The sequence below is a fragment of the Strigops habroptila genome, chromosome 20 (assembly GCF_004027225.2).
Source record: "Strigops habroptila isolate Jane chromosome 20, bStrHab1.2.pri, whole genome shotgun sequence".
NCBI classification, from domain to species: Eukaryota; Metazoa; Chordata; class Aves; order Psittaciformes; family Psittacidae; genus Strigops; species Strigops habroptila.
Genome location: NC_044296.2, coordinates 455,298 through 470,942, shown reverse-complemented (window position 1 = coordinate 470,942; position 15,645 = coordinate 455,298). Strand labels below are relative to the sequence as shown.

Genomic DNA, 15,645 nt, shown 5'->3' with positions numbered 1-15,645 from the left:
TGTGGAGCTGCCAGGGCAGCAGGTGGGAACGGGGTTACCAAGGCCTCACTGGAAATCAGCTCCCACACCAGTGCCATGGTAGAGACATGTCCTTCCATCCCAGCCACACCGGGGGCCCAGTCCCAGCGCTGGGAGCTTGGGAAGAGGGGTTGGAGGGATGGGAACTCTCTGGACGAGTCTTTCAATACCGACTGCACTGGTGGGAAGGACACGGCATCTTTCTTAGAGCTGCTTTTAAAGCTCATGATTTACAGAGTGCAATTAGCATCCTGTTAATTAGCCCTGCTCATAATCTTAATTGATCCTGAAGAGGAGGTGGGAGGGAGAGCAGAAGTGTGAGAGCATCGGTAGAGCGGCATCACAGAGTCCAATGGGGCACAACGCATCTAGGTGCCCCATCCTGCCCTGGGCTGGGGTTGGGGACACTCAGGGTGGCCCTTTGCCTGCCTGGGTGTGGGACCACCCTGCCCTGTCCCCCCACTTCCCCTCGGGCTGCCCAGGGGCTTGGCCTGGCTCAGAGCCGTGTCCAGCCATGGCAGTGAACCCCCTCTTTGGGCACAAGGGTTGCCCAGACCCTGTGGGTCTGCCTGGCTGCTCCCTGCAAGCTCCAGGTCAGCAGCTTGAAAGCTTTGAGCTCCCTCTTGAGGCCCTTCCAGCCCCCAAATCTTGGGGTTTGGGGGAGCCCGAGCTGCCCTGCACCCCGAGTGGCACAGCCCATAAGGCACCACTGAGCCCCACCACTCTCCTGGCAACGGGGAAGGGACAGAAACACCATCACTGGGAGCTGGTTTGGGGATTTTGAGCCAAGTGCCAGTGGAACGGGTCTGGGGACCAACATCCCCCTCAGCCAAAAATGTAGCGGGGCTGGAAACCAGCCGGGAGCCAAACGGGTGCTGCCTGCCAAGGCCAACACACCAGCCTTCAAAATAGCCCATGTCCCGCGCGGCTCCGGCCGGAGCGGAGGGTGCCAGTGGGAGCCACCCACGCGGGACGGGACGGGAAGCCGGGAGCGCTCCCGCGCCAGACGGAAAGGTCACCCCGTCCGGATCCCACAGCCAGGCTTGGAACAGGCCCAGGCGCTGATGACACCGGGCTGGAGGAGGCAGCGGTGCTGGCGGGGTGCCCGGGGACGTGCATGGAATGGCCCTACCCCGACGTCCCCTCATCTCTGATGGTGGAGGAATCACTGTGCTGGGGACGTGGGCTCCAAACTCTGCCTCAGTTTCCCTGCTGCTCCCAAGGCGCAGGGTCTGTCCCAGGGTAATAGGTGATGCGGACAGTGAATTTTCCTGAATTAATCCTCCTCGAATCCTCCCTGATTCCCAAGCGGGGCAGATCCCAAGGGAAAAGGCACTTCTACTTCCCAGGATATTTATAAATGACACGGGAAATTTGTCCCAGCCCCAAGGACAAGGGGCAGGGCATCACCTCGTGGGTCCTTTCTCAGCCTTGTTGGACTGAGAACGTTTTGGGTGCTTGCCCCTGACCCGTCGAGGGTGATGCAGCTGGAGGTGGAGTCCGAACGCACCTCTGCAGCAGGTTTAGGCCACGGCCGTGTCTCCTTCTCACCATCCTCGTCCCCACGCCAAGGCTGGGCTAAGGTTGGTGGGGTTGATCCCAGGATTTTCCCAGGGAAGCCGGCCCTGGGAACGGGGGGAGCCGACGGGAGCAGCGGGATGCACCGTCCGGAGCTGCTGCTGCTGCACCCGCCCATCCCTCCATCCGTCCACCCCAGCCCAGACGCGCTCTGAGGAGCGTCCCGGTCCGGTTCGGGTCCCTCCATCCATCCATCCAAAGCCCCAGCCGGTCCGAGCTGCCTCCCGCGGCCCCGTCGGGGGGCGGACGCTGGGCGGAGCTGCCCGGGGAGGGGATCCCGGTCCAGGGGGGATCCCGTGGCGAGGGGCCGGTCCGGGAGGCAGGACCGGCCCGCCCCGGCGCACGGAGGGAGGCGCACGCCCGGCGAGGCCGCAGCTCCGCCGTCTCGGTGCCGGTTCCTGGTCCCGGTGCTGGTTCCCGGCCCGAGATCCAGCAATTGGAGCAGCGGGGGTGGGGGGAGCGCACGCAACTTCGGGGCGCGGAGCGAGTCTGCCGGCCCGGTGCCCTCCTCCTCCCGGTTCCCGGTACCGACCCCGCCATGCCCGCCGCTTACCCGCAGCGGGCCCTGACGGTGCTGTTGCTCTTCGGCACGTTGGCCGCTGCCATGGCCCTACTCGCCTCCAGCCTCATCTTCCAGCTGCCATCGGGACGGGTCGGTCCCGGTGCCGGTCGAGGGGCTCTTCCGGAGCCGGCGGCCGCCGTGCTGCTGCCGGTATCGGCCGTGCTGGCCGCGCTCTGCCTGGTGCTCAACGTGAGCTGCCTCCTCCTCTGCCTCCTCCACGGCTACTTCAGCACCGAGCTGTGCCGGGGGCAGTCCGGGCCCGACCGGTGAGAGCAGCGGCGGCGCGGGGGCTGCAGGAGGGTTGGTTGGGGGGCCCCGGGGTGCAGGGGGGGCTCACAGGGGTCTTGGGCAGGGGGAGGCTGGGGGAGAATGGAGGGCTGGAGGGGAAGGAGGGTGCTGGAAGGGTGCAGAAGGGAGTGGGGGTGCAAGGAGGCCTCGGGGCGCAGGGTCCTGTCACAGGGTGCTTGTCCCCTTGGCACAGGCTCACGCACAGCCATGCCGACCCCTTCTGCACCCCAAATCCCACCTTTGCCGAGGCCCTCCCAGCCACTGCCTGTGCGAATGGGGGTTGCGAGGATCGAGCGATGCTGCTGGCACTCACTGAGCACTGGGGTATCCCCAAATTCACCTCTGCATTATCATCCCTGGGAAGCAGTGTTATCTCTAGCCGATAAACCCCAAGACCCCTTAATTTGGGGTGCAAGGAGCAAGTTTATACATGCACTAATACATGATAACAGCCCTCTGCAAATCAGTGCGTGCATCGGGGTCCCTCTCTGGGCTTACAGGAGCGTGTGGGGTCACCCAAACCAGCTTTGGGACCCGGGTAGGGCAAACATCCTGGGCCTGGCTGCGGCACCCAGGAGCACCCCACATTTGTCCCTTTGCAGTGGGCTCTGCTGGGGTGACTGCCCAGGCCACTCACGCAGCACCAAAATGACCCCAGGCCTGGGACCATTAACCATAGACATGTGTTGACTTAATCATTACCAGCACATTTACACCTACAAAACTATTTCCAAAGCAATTCCTCTCTCCTTGCTTGGTGGAGAGGGTTGGTGGTTCCTCTGCCCACAATGGCCCAGCACTGGCTCCACTCCTGGGTTAAAAGATAAAACCAACTTGTGAATAATCAGATTTAAAAGCATCTTGGTGGAAACTGGTCCCCACGGTACCACTTTGGGCTCACTCTGTCCTAAGCAAGTCAAAACTCATTTAAAGGAACTGATAATGTTTCAACAGTTCCTTTTGTCCCTAATTAGAGAAACCCATCAATGCGCTGCATGGAGCACCGGAGCTGGAGGCACTCCAGCATCTCCTCTCAGCATCTTCCAAGTGAATGCTTCGTGTGCTCATTAATGAAGGAGAGCAAAATATTTCTGCAAAACACAAAGTTCCTGCAGCCAACTTTGCTTTGGGAGCTGGGTTACTGCTGGTGAAGGGGCACAGCAGAGAACCCCCCATGAGCTGTGAGTCTGCTCGAGCTCTAGTGTTGCTTTGTGCTGGGAAATGCTCCATTTCGAGGTTGGGAAGGTCAACTTGGATGATCCCGAGCGTGAACCAGCAGCACTAATCAGGCAGCCAGATGCAAAGTCACAGGTAGAAGACAGCCCAGGCTCCAACAGCGGTGACTCCTTCAAGGACCTATGGAACAGAGCAACCATTGCAGGGCTGTGGAACCTGCTGGTGCCTCACGGAGCAGGGAAGCTCTTCCCAAATAACCTGATTTTAAACAGTGTTTCTGCTCTGGACTTTGCTGCAGGCGATACGAGGTGTTGGGAGCCCCAGGTTGGTGTCCCTCTATGGGGGATCGCAAGCAGATCACTTCGATGTGGCCGTGCCTCAGTTTCCCCAGCTGCACACTGAGGGTTACACTCATGTTTGGGAGGGAAAAGGCAGGATTTCAGGACACAGGGATGTGGTGGCCCAGGCAGCGGGATGCTGTTTGCTGCCGTCTCCTCGTGGCCTCCTTTCATTAGGGGACCCGCTCACGTCCCAGGGACCTTTCCCACGTTGGGGCTGTCACACTGAATTACCACTCCACGTCTCAGCGCCGCGCTCAATGGTCCGAGCCAGCTCCACACAAAGTCCTTCCCCCCCAATCCCCCCCGACTCAGGTAATTAATAAACCAAAGGGGCTGCTCTTCCCTGGGGAGTGGGAGCAGGTCCAGGGGCTGTGAACGGCCCCTGCCTGGGGGTCCCCGCACGGGTGGCAGCGTCCGAGGGGCTGCAACAAGCTCAGGAGGAGGGGAAGGGGCCAGGCCATGCTGGGGGGCCATGGCCAGGGCACAGCAGCCTCGGCTGCCCAAGTCCCTCCGTGGGGCGGAAGGAGCTGGATGCTGCTGCAGGGGAGAAACACAAGGGCTGGTCCTGCGACACGAGGAGCGTTGTGCTGCTGCTGCCCCTTCAGCTGGTCCTGCCAAGCCAGGGCATGTTTTCAAACAGCACCCTGGGAGCTTCTGGAGGTGGTCAGTTGTTTCAAGGGACCGTTTAATAGAATCCCAGCCTGGTTCGGGTTGAAGGGACCTTAAAGCTCATCCAGCTCCAACCCCCTGCCACGGGCAGGGACACCTTCCACTAGAGCAGGTTGCTCCAAGCCCCTGTGTCCAACCTGGCCTTGAACACTGCCAGGGATGGGGCAGCCACAGCTTCTCTGGGCACCCTGTGCCAGCGCCTCAGCACCCTCCCAGGGAAGAGCTTCTGCCTCAGAGCTCATCTCAGCCTCCCCTCTGGCAGGTTAAAGCCATTCCCCCTTGGCCTGTCCCTACAGGCCCTTGTCCAAAGCCCCTCTCCGGGTTTCTTGCAGCCCCTTTAGGCACTGGAGCTGCTCTAAGGTGTCCCCTTCAGGAGCCTTCTCTTCTCCAGGCTGAACCAGCCCAGCCTGTCTCCAGAGCAGAGCTGCTCCAGCCCTCTCCTATTGCAGCATCCTAAAATCACAGTCCCGCCAGCACCTCTCCAGGCACCCGAGTCGCCTGGTACCCGTCTGCCAACCTCCACCCCGGCCACACTACACTGCATCCCCCAACAACCCCAGCCCAATAACAGAGGCATCCTCTGGTGACAGCAGCCTCCAAAGCCAGGGAAGACTGAGGTTTGCCGAGTCAATCTGGCTCCGAAGATACCCGAGGAGAGTTGTCGGTGGCAGGGGCCGGTGGTAGGTGGGAAACAAAAGGCCCTGCTGGAAAGGAGCTGGTCTTTTTATGTGTTTTAAACACAATCCAAGTACCAAGCCCCTTCCAGACAAAAGGCTTGCAATTGGAGCTGAGCACAGGAATCCAATCCCAAGGGTGAGGAGAGAACCTGGCCTTGCTTAAGTCAGTGTACCAGCACTTCACTTGTCATTCTTTCTTTATGGGGGAGGTGGGCTCGGTTTTATTCCTTGCTTGATCTTCAGGGTTTGCTGAACGGGGGCAAATCACCTGCAAAAAGCCTCCATCCGCTTTTCTCTCCCAAGCCCCTGAGCTCATCTGGCCTCTGAAGCACAGCAGCCAGGCAGGAAAAGCTTGAGATGTCCAGTGATGTTAAAATCTCCTGGTCCAGAGTGGGAAGAAGGTGGCCCAGAGCGGTGCAACCCTCGTGACCTGGCTCTGAACCTCTTCTCTATGCAAAACCCCCGTTTCAGTTTCTCAGCAGCCTTCCCAGCACAGCACCAGTGTTTCTCCTGTGCCGAGACCAGCGCCAGGAGCACACACAGCCCCGTGTTCTCTCACCTCTTTTGCAGGGCAGACTGGTTCCTCCTGGACAGCCGCACCGTGCGCCACGCTGCCATCGGCCTCTTCTGCTGCGGGGTCTCTGTCTACCTGACAGGCAAGTGCTGATCCCCCCTCACCTCCTGTGCTGTGAGTGCTTGTGAGCTGCTGAGTTTCTGCTTCAGCACCGGCTTTGTTTTGCAAATGGCTTTGCCAGCTCATTCCTGTAGTGCGAACTTGCTGTTCTGGGTGAGCAGCCTTCACCAGGGCTCCTCAGGCCTCAATTCTACAGGTCAAATGGTTCCCTTTAGTCCTTCTTGCTCCTCAAGATGTTCTGTGCTCTCCTTCCAGCTCTCGCCATCTACATGCTGCTGCTGTTTGAGCTGGAGGCCGGCATCGCCAGCGCCTGCATCCTCTCCTCTGGCATCATTGTCCTGCTGATCACGGTGACACACGCCCTGGTTCGGGCTTCCCAGGTTTCCCGGCGTGGCCGCTCCGAGGTCTCTCACACCCTCTATGAGAACGACTCTGCCCAGCACGGCGACTCCTCCACCAGTGATCTCAACAACAAGAATGTGGCTGCTCCTCGGCCTCGGCCCGAGATCCACCGGGAATTTTCCTTCCCTCCTTTCCTGGAGCGCAAATCCCAGCTGGGCTCCCCGGCCAGCAGCAACCTCACCTCCTCAGGGAGCCCCGGCCTCCGCTCCGAGAAGGAGAGTTACAACCTGCCCCGAACACACAGGACACTGTCAGCAGAGTCGGGTCTGCTGCAGGCACAGGGCAAGCCCTGGAACAGCATCACGCAGGAGATGAGGAACCTCATGTCTCGCAAACCTGGAGCCTCGGGCAAGGACTCGACTCTGGTATGAGTGGAAGTGGGACCTTTTCTCCCCATCTCCTTCCAGGGGAGCTGCGGGCACCAGGGCCAAAATTTGCATCTGTATTTAGAGCTTAACATAGGTCTTGTCTCACCAGAGCACGGGGTGGCTACGTTTCCACCCTCACACCTGAGGGGTCTGTGCAGCTGCTGCCTGATGCTCTTTGCTTTATGGACAAGACACCACCTCCCCTGAAAGCCAGAAGTCCTTGGCTGTAACTGCAGCAAAGAAATATGTAGGTGAGAAGAAGCAAGTGGACCTTGTCCATAAGCAGACTTACTCTCCTTCTGCAGCAGATCGCAACTGAGTTCTCTATCCATCGCTCCCTGCCCTTCTGCTGCCTCCTTCCTTCTTCCTCCTCTGTCCCAGGAACCAGCACTACACCAAGGCAGATCACACAACCACCCATCGGGGCGCAGCCAGGCAGGGGGTAAGAAACAAGGAAGATGATTGAGGAGCAAGTGAGATGGAAGCAGAGGAGTCTGCAAGCTGCAGAGGGTGGGTTTGGGGTGGCAGAGAGCCTGCTGCTTGGTCACCAGCATGTCCGTCCTCTGAGAGGAGCACAGCTTGCTGAGCAGGGCCACCAACAGCTCTCCACAAGGAAAGGGTTGTGCTAGAGCAGCTTTGGTTTGCTCAGCAGTGGAGGGACCTCTCTGAGAATTACCTGGGTGCCCCCAGAGCAGTGCAGGCTCTCACAGCTGAGGCTCTGGAAGGGGTTTGCATTAGCACTGCTGCCCCGCTGCTGCCTGCAGGGCACAGCACAGGTACTAAAGGCAGTGCTCTTGCCATGAAACACAAGTAGGTTCAGCTCACTCTGTACCTCTGACCAACACCTCGCTGGTTACTCACAGCTTCACACTCTGCCAGCCCTGCCCTGGCCCCCAGCAGCAGCACACACAGTTCTTCCCCAATTCCTTATCATTCAGCAGCTAGTAAAGCATTTCAGGGTGAAGAGAGGTCACCAATTCAGAGATTCCCTCTCCCCTCCCTTGCTATTATCCTGAAAGACACCTGTTATCCTGAACACAAAACAATTCCTTTGGGAACCGAGTTTAGCCCTGCTTTGATCCCTGCATCCTTGGGAAATTCTTCAGCAGAACAGAGCTGGTTCCAGGAGAGATGAACGCTGAAGTTGCATCCATTGTAAAATGCCCTCCAAAGCTGTGCACCAGCTCTGCTTCCCACTGCAGGACAGGGGATGGAGAGAGCCCTTTTCTTGTTGGCTTTATGAAGAACAGGAGAGTTCCTTTTTCCTTTGAAAGACTCCAGCTCTGCATGTCTTTGTTTTGCTCCATGCCCTTTGAAACACGCCGAGCCAGCAGGCTCCAAGACCCCTCAGCCCGAGGCAAGCAACAGGGGGAGGTTTTAGACAGAACTTTCTTGTGTTTTCTTTTTATTATTGTTCTCTCTGAAACGAGATTCAGCAGCTCCCTGGCACACACACGAAACCCTCTCCTTGCAGAATGCCTCCTGAACAAAGCCAAAGCGTGCCTGCATTACATCTTTCCACAGCCACCCACAAAACACTGAAAGCAAGACCTAGTTTTGCAGAGATATTTCTGTGGCCAAGAGGTAGAGAGAAAAATGCCTCATAGCAGTCTGCCATTGAAGAGAACTGGAAAGGACAAGCACAGAACCAGCCCATTTCCCTCTTGCAGAGCAAAGAGACAGAGCTGCCCCCCAAAGAACTCCCCAAAGCAGTGCTGACCCCTGTGGCAGGGTTTGCCTGCTCAGGTGCACCCGTTACTAGGAACAGAAGCAGGCAGAAGCCTTGGTGCAGCTTCACAGATTGAGTAGGTGGTTTCTCTCTCCTCCCTGTGGTTGGAGAACATAGAGCTGGGCTGGAGAAGGCAGCAGAGGACAGCCAGTCTTGACTGGAATCAGGAACTGGCTGGAGGATTCTTGGCTTGTGGGGCAACAGTGCTGTGAAGAGAAAGACAAGGTCACATCCAGCAGGCAGGGAGGACACCAGCAAAGAACCAGGGGCTCCCTCAGATAAAACCTCCCTGCTTGCAGCAGGAAGAGTGGCTTAGACAAGAAGAGCTTTCAGAGTGCTGTGTAAGCTACAGAGCAACACACACCAGCCCCTGTGGGTGGCGAGCAATCTGCAGCCACACCACCACAAACCCACTCAGCACGCTCTGGGCTGTGCAGAGCATGACCCTGCCAAGCAGGCAGCAGGGAAATACAGAACCCGGAGCAGAGGTGTCTAAGCAAAGTCGTGCTGCAGAGACAGAGGCTCTGTTCACTGTGGTGGGTTTGTCAGGGATGGGCACTTGGGAATTTTCTCACTCCTACCCAGCCAGACTCCAAAAAGGAGGAGGGAGGGAGGCAGAGACACATACACTGGACTCAGGCGACCTGCTGGAAGATATTTTAGTAGCTGTTGTTCAACTGCAACCATACAGAAATGCCTCATCATTCTTATCACACTTATCTCTGCGGGACTCTGGCCCAAAAGAGCCATACATGTGACAACAGCCTCACACTTGCCCCATTTCAGTAGCATCATCACACTTATCTCTGTGGGACTCTGGTCCAAACGAGCCATACATGTGACAGAACAGCCTCACACTTGCCCCATTTCAGTAGCATCATCTCACTCCAAATGCTTTTGACACAACAAAAATATGTTTTACACAACCAAACATCCCTTTTTAAATAAGGAAATCAATTATTTTCCAGTTACCCTTTTATAAACTGGGTCACTTGCTTCCCAGTGAACAAGGCCAGAAGATCACTGGAAAGCAAGCAGTGTGCTCTTTCAAATAACAGTCTAGAATCCTATCACTGAGAGAACCTCTCGGTGTATCTGCACTGCAGTGTGTCACCAAGGCCTCTGCCAGCCAGGATGGTCACTTGGGCACAGGCAGTGTCACATCCCCTGGCTACCTGCGGCCCTGGGCAGCGTTCAGCTGCTCCTTCATGGCTATGGCGTGTTTGAGCAGACTGTCAATGCTCTTGAAGTACACGGTGCTGTCAGTCATGTTCTTTATGGCACTGAAAGACAAACAGAGGCGGGGCGGGGGGGAGATGGAGAGCTGTCAGTATTTCCAAAGGCATTGTGGGTTTGGAGCACACACTGACAGAGAGGACTGGTAATAAAACCCCCAACTTCACAGAATCATAGAATCCCAGACTGGTTTGGGTTGGAAGGGACCTTAAAGCTCATCCAGCTCCAACCCCTGCCACGGGCAGGGACACCTTCCACTAGAGCAGGTTGCTCCAAGCCCCTGTGTCCAACCTGGCCTTGAACACTGCCAGGGATGGGGCAGCCACAGCTTCTCTGGGCACCCTGTGCCAGCGCCTCAGCACCCTCACAGGGAAGAGCTTCTGCCTCAGAGCTCATCTCAGTCTCCCCTCTGGCAGGTTAAAGCCATTCCCCTTGGCCTGTCCCTACAGGGGCTGCTTGTACCCTCACACCCACACCCTGACTGTGCTCTCTCCTCAGCTTACACCAGGGAGGCACCAGGGAACCACAGGGAGCTTCTTGCTTTGTTTCTACCACTACACCTCTGTCTGTGAACACAACCCTCCTGCCTGGCGGAGGCCCCTGTACCTGCAGGCATACTCCACTGTGTAGATGGCTCCTTGGCTCTGCTCCTCCCAGCTCTGCATGTCGGACTGAAAGAGAAGACAAGGTGGCACCATGAGGTGTGTGCTGGGCAGACACAGCCACACACTAGCATTTAAGAGACATTTATTGTGGGTATTTCTGGCAGGGCTCCTAATTCAGGCCAACTCTTTGGATACTCTGGCAAAATTCCCCCTTGGCTTTAGCTCTTTTAGCCCATGAGCCAGCTGAGAGCCATGGACAGTCAGGCTGTGAGCAAGCAGCAACGGTGCTGAGTGCAATGGACTGGCTGGATGTTTCGGAGTACTTGGATGTCCTGGTGTGTCCAGCCCAGCAGGCAGCTGTAGCTAACACAGCTCCCGTGGAGTTCAGTCTTTACTCCTCCCTGCAAAGCGAGGTAAAGTTTCTGGAAAGTTCTTGTTTCAGTAAACCTGCCATTCACAAAGGTTTTTACAGCATCCCTGTCCTCCGCCTGCTCTGAAACCCCAGCGTCTGCTCCCAAGCAGCAGTCAGCACCGTGCCCTTCCTGTCACGAGCTGGAAGGAGCCCTGTCAACTGGGCACAAACTGGAGCAGTGCTGCATGCAGCCAGCCCTGGCACAGGACAGAACTCTGCACTAGCTCCAAGGAAAGGGAAAACCAACCAAACACCACAAATCACAATGAGAGCACAGCTGAACTCAGAGCTCAATAGATACCTATTGCAAAAGTCCTCAAGTAGTTTGGGCGCTCTTGAAAATACATTCTCATGGGAGCTAATTCTCCCATCTATTCTGCTGGGTCTAGTTACAAGCCAGAGGAAACCCCAGGGCCTCTTTCTGTGAGTCAAGGAGGTAGGGTTGGAGCTTGGACTTCATCCAAAATCATTTCTGCTGTTCAAAGGCTGCCCTCCATCAGGACGCTTGACCACATAGCTACAGACTACAAAAGAAACAAGCCTGAACATGCCATGCTCCCGGCAGTTCCCTGCAGGACTCACACCCCACAGAACACCACGACTGTTCCTGTTGCTGGGAACACGTGTTGAGTGCAGAGGATGCACAAACTTCCCTGCAGCTCCTCTCCCTGCTCTCCCCAAGAGGTGCCAGATGATCTTTAACAACCATGTAGCCCCTGCCATGGCTCAGTTGTGCATGGCACAGCCTGTGCTCCTGCCGTTTCTGAGCACTGGTACATTTTAGTCATTTCCCATTATCAGAGGCAGTGATGCCTGTTCCCAGCATTCCCACCACTTCCTGGGATTTTCATGGCCTTAATTAGGAACAAGAGCCTTTCCCTAGAGCTCCTCACTTCTTAATCTTTCCTTGATGTCCTTTCTTCAGATTCCCAGGCTATGCCCTAAGATGCAGTTTAAGAACTAAAGCCAGCTATTAATACACAACAGCACTAATGATTTATTACTCGTGCTTGGGAATAAATTAATGAGGAGCTGTAAGTTCTCCAAAGACCAGAGGCATGCAGACAGGCTGCTCTGTGTGGAGCAGGGCTCAGCAGCACAGCCTCCACGTGCGGAGGCAGTGAGAGCCTTCACCAGGATCTTATCAGCGAGGTGGCAAATCTGCTCGGAGAGTTGGAGATGTGAGGAGGGTATTAAGATTATTGTTTTCTCAAATCACAGCAAGTTGCTTGTTGTTAAGGCATGGGGGTGACCTTCTCCCTGCAGAAACTTTTCTCCCAGCCCCCTCCTTCCCAATTTTTCCAAGGTTTAAACCTGGGAATTTCAAAGGCTGCGTCTCAGGACCATTCACAGCCAGAATGTGAAGGAAATGCATGGCTGAAGGAAAGCTGGAAACCACCAATAAATCCCATTTCCTTTATACATTACCTACATCTTGGGACTAAATTACTTAAGAACAGATCCATACAGAACATTTCTTTTTCTTCTTTTCTATTCCAAAGCATTTAAAGCACTTTAATGCCTTTGCTGTGATCCAGATCAAACCTGACAGCGTGTTCACGGTGCACAGCCTTGCTGACACCCTCCTGTTCCAGTCTCTAACCACAAAGCCGATGGGCTCTGGCAGAGCAACCCAAAATATCCATCCTCATCTTACGGAATGCTGAGACCATGGCCCTGAGCACATCCCTCCCTCCTGGGTTTGGCTGCCTGGGCTCAAGGGCTTGTCAGGCTCAGCCTGTTCACTGCAAACAGCAATGCCTGAAACTGGGATAAAATGAGTGGGATAACAGAGAGAACCTGGCAACCAGCCCATTGCCAGCAGCTTGGCAGCACAGTCAGGCCTGAGTCACGTTTAATCCTCCCAGTTCCTACCAGTTACCAGCAGGGAGGAAAACACGGGAAGGTGATGGGGCTGGAGGAGATGTCCCTCGCAGCGGCTCTGTTCCAGCTGCCACAAACCATTTTCTTTCCATTCTCTCCCAGCTCTTGCCACACTCCTTCTAACATTAGAGAGGCAAACAGGCACTGGGGTGGCACCCGGGCACTGTGTGGTCAGTTCAGTGTTGCCCTGCCACACACTGTTACTGCAGGGAGCTCTTCCTCGTGTGCCAAGGCCAACCACTGCCCCAGCTGGAGTAGAGAGCAGGGCAGGAGGGAGGCTGCAAGGCTGAACATGAAGGCATTGAAGACTAAAGGGATCTGATGCTTGTGAGGCTGCAGTCACACAGAGGGTGCAGGGTCCTCACAGATGCTGCTGGCATTCACAGGAGAGCATGACCTCCTTCCTCACAAGTGAAAACCAGCAGCAATTCTGGCTACAAAAGAGGATTCTCTGGGAGGGCTGCAGTTAGGAAATGAACTTAGATGAGCCAGAGAGGTCACAGAACGCTGCAGATAACTGCAAAGAGCAGGGAAAATGAGAGAACCAAAGGTTTTCAGAGACCTAGCCAGGCATAAACCTCACAGCTCAACACCACTCTGTGCCTGGTGCCTTCACTCAGCGCCGCTTCCATTAGTGCTGCTGCGCTGTCCCTCACCCTCATCCCTGTTAGGCACCGCTCAGGGATGGGAACTGATCTCTCCCCTCTACAAGACTTGTCATACAATTTGCTCCGTTTCCTTTTGTTCAGGGCACATTCCCTGAGAGTGGGACTATCCTGATTAAATGAAAGCAAGTGACAGCTCAGAAATAAGATTACAACCCTGTCTCCTGCATGCCAGTGCCACAAGCAGCATGTGCTGTACACACACATACATCTCTATACACCAACCACTGCACACGGACACCTATATAAAACATTAATAAATAATTGAATAATAAAGTGTCACGATCCAGGTTAATTTGGAAAGCAGGGCTGTAAAGCAAAGGTGAAAAATGGGGCCTGACAGTGCATTAGCATAGACATGAAGCAGTAATCTATTCATGAGACATCACTCCTAATGAATCATGACTGGCAGAAGAGGGAGAAGGACAACAAGGCTGGCATTAAAGTGTCTGTGCTCTGGAGGAAAGGAGGAACACAGCTGTGAGATGCAATTCATTATCCTGCTTTGCCTCATGTGGGCTCTTCTCAGTTGTCTCTTCACTCTCCCCCTTCCCTCCTCTCACCCTCCTCCTTATTTTATGTAGGAAATAAAAACCTCCCCGTGCAGGCAGGGGTAATAAGGTTCAGCATCTCCCTCCTCCCTGTACAAAACAGACTACTGCTTTCTTTTTGTCTCCATGCACAAATCCAGCTGTGAGAGCACAGGACTATGGCTGCACTCTCAAGCTGCTTTTTGACTCAGGTCCACAGATAAATTTGCACCATCCCCTCCAGTTCAGACCGAGCTGGGGTCCTGCAGCACCTCACACCGCAACAGCCAGGTTCCTCCCTCCTTCCTGCTCCCCCTTAGGGAGGTGAAGTAGGGACAACGTGCCAGGTCAGGAAAACACTTTGTGCTTGAGTGTGGCAGCTCTGGAGGCCAAGTAGAGCCCAACTCACCTTGTGCTGGGCGAGCTCAGGGAGGGACCTGCGCACGTGCTCCTGCAGCCGGTACAGCGCCACCGAGGGCTCGTTGGCCAACACGTACATGCTCTCCGTGAACTTGTCCGTGACTGCAACAAGAACAACAGGCATGGGAAGAGGAGAGCTTGGGATGTCCCCCATCCCTTGGGAGAGCCAGCCTGGGATGTCACCGCTGCCGTGGTCCCCTGCAAGCTCTGGTTGTTCTGGTTTCAGGGTTATGCCCGTCACTGACCACTCTGGAGGGGGGCAAGAGGTGAGCAGAGCCCAGGCTCTGCTCCTGTGCCAGGCTGGGAATGCTGCTTGTCCCAGCCTGTCTCGCTCAGGTTTCTCTCTGCTCAGGGCCTCCAGCGGGGTCCTGCTGTTGCTCCCCAAGGTGATGTCCTACAAACACCCATGGAGGAGGCTTGGTGGCTGCCAACCAGGGCTCGGGAAGCTCTGCTGCTATTCCAAGGTGGCTGCTGAGCCGCTTCCCCTCCCTATACCCCTCTCATCCTGACCCAGGTTCTGTCCAGACCCTGCTCCACATGGGAACACCTTTCCAATTGAGTCACAGCTCCAGTCCCTCTTTCCCTGCAGGTTCACAAGGAGAATTATCAGCTCCTGATAATTAAAAGCCCAGAGTCGGAGCTCGTTTCATTGCTCATAGCAAAGGGGTGCTCAGGGAGTGTTTGCACCGGGCTGAAGCAGAACAAGTCCAGCTCCTGCATCAGTTTTGGGTTTCTCTTCTCCCACCTTCGGAGCTTTGATTTCAGTGACAACTGCTCGGATGCGCCAGGTCTGTGATGCCAGGAGACAGGGGAGCTTCAGCGCACAAACGGGAATGAGCTTTGCAGGAAGGATTCTACCCCCCGGGACAGACACAGCCGCTGTCTGTCCGTCTGACACAAGGTAACCAACAGACCCTCGCAGCGGGGCAGGCAAACAGAGGATGAGCCAGACGAGGGGACAGAAGGCAGGGCCGGGCTCCGAGGCCCCCCCCCCCAGCTCTGTCCCCAGCTGCGGGGTCCTGCCGGGCCACGTCGCCCCCTGCCTTGTCACGATTTACAGTTCCCTGTCGCGACTAACGCCGCGGGGCCTTTCTGGGCCCTGTTGTGACTGCGACACCCTATTATCAGCCACAGAATCGCAACTTGTACCTTTCTCACGACCCGCAAGGCCGTGTCGTGACTTCTGCTGTCGCTGCAGAGCGCCCACGCCTTGTCACGACCCGCAGCGTCCTGTCGCGACCGGCCCCACGGCTGCCGGACCCCACCGAGACACCGCTCCCCAGCCCCGGCCCTGCTCGCACCTTTCTTCACCTTCAGCTGCATCTCCGGCTCCTCCATCCCCGGCCCGGCCCGGCCCGGCCCGGCGCGTCCGCGTCTGCTTCCGCTGGCAACCACCAAATCCACCGCCGCGGCGCTTCCTCTTCCCTGCAAAGGGCCCCGGCTGGAAACAC

At 56.3% G+C, this 15,645-nt stretch overlaps 2 protein-coding genes across 3 annotated transcripts; one reads left to right on the top strand and one right to left on the bottom strand.

Annotated features, from left to right (window-relative positions):
* The first annotated feature begins 1,953 nt into the window (after nt 1-1,953).
* On the top strand, nt 1,954-8,100 carry TMEM221 (transmembrane protein 221). The gene is made up of 3 exons (XM_030509256.1): nt 1,954-2,424; nt 5,880-5,965; nt 6,199-8,100. The coding sequence occupies exons 1-3, from the start codon at nt 2,135-2,137 to the stop codon at nt 6,714-6,716; spliced, it is 894 nt and encodes a 297-aa protein (XP_030365116.1). The 5' UTR covers nt 1,954-2,134; the 3' UTR covers nt 6,717-8,100.
* BORCS8 (BLOC-1 related complex subunit 8) lies at nt 8,089-15,641 on the bottom strand. 2 transcript variants are annotated; one of them, XM_030509261.1, is made up of 5 exons: nt 15,506-15,641; nt 14,184-14,296; nt 10,285-10,349; nt 9,618-9,725; nt 8,089-8,648 (listed from the first exon to the last, which is right to left on the bottom strand). In XM_030509261.1, exons 2-5 carry the CDS (start codon nt 14,271-14,273, stop codon nt 8,606-8,608), a joined length of 306 nt encoding a protein of 101 aa, XP_030365121.1. In that variant the 5' UTR covers nt 14,274-14,296; nt 15,506-15,641; the 3' UTR covers nt 8,089-8,605. The 2 variants fall into 2 exon arrangements, with proteins under 2 accessions (XP_030365121.1, XP_030365120.1); XM_030509260.1 differs by having other exon boundaries at nt 15,496-15,614.
* Nucleotides 15,642-15,645: the final 4 nt, after the last annotated feature.

Coding starts and splice junctions, on each gene's coding strand:
- TMEM221 (XM_030509256.1), top strand. CDS start 2,135: ATGCCCGCCGCTTACCCGCAGCGGGCCCTGACGGTGCTGTTGCTCTTC. Junction 2,425..5,879: donor GGGCAGTCCGGGCCCGACCG/GTGAGAGCAGCG, acceptor CCTCTTTTGCAG/GGCAGACTGGTTCCTCCTGG. Junction 5,966..6,198: donor GGTCTCTGTCTACCTGACAG/GCAAGTGCTGAT, acceptor CTCTCCTTCCAG/CTCTCGCCATCTACATGCTG.
- BORCS8 (XM_030509260.1), bottom strand. CDS start 15,532: ATGGAGGAGCCGGAGATGCAGCTGAAGGTGAAGAAAG. Junction 10,350..14,183: donor CTGAGCTCGCCCAGCACAAG/GTGAGTTGGGCT, acceptor CTTCTCTTTCAG/TCCGACATGCAGAGCTGGGA. Junction 8,649..9,617: donor AACGCTGCCCAGGGCCGCAG/GTAGCCAGGGGA, acceptor TTCTCTTCACAG/CACTGTTGCCCCACAAGCCA.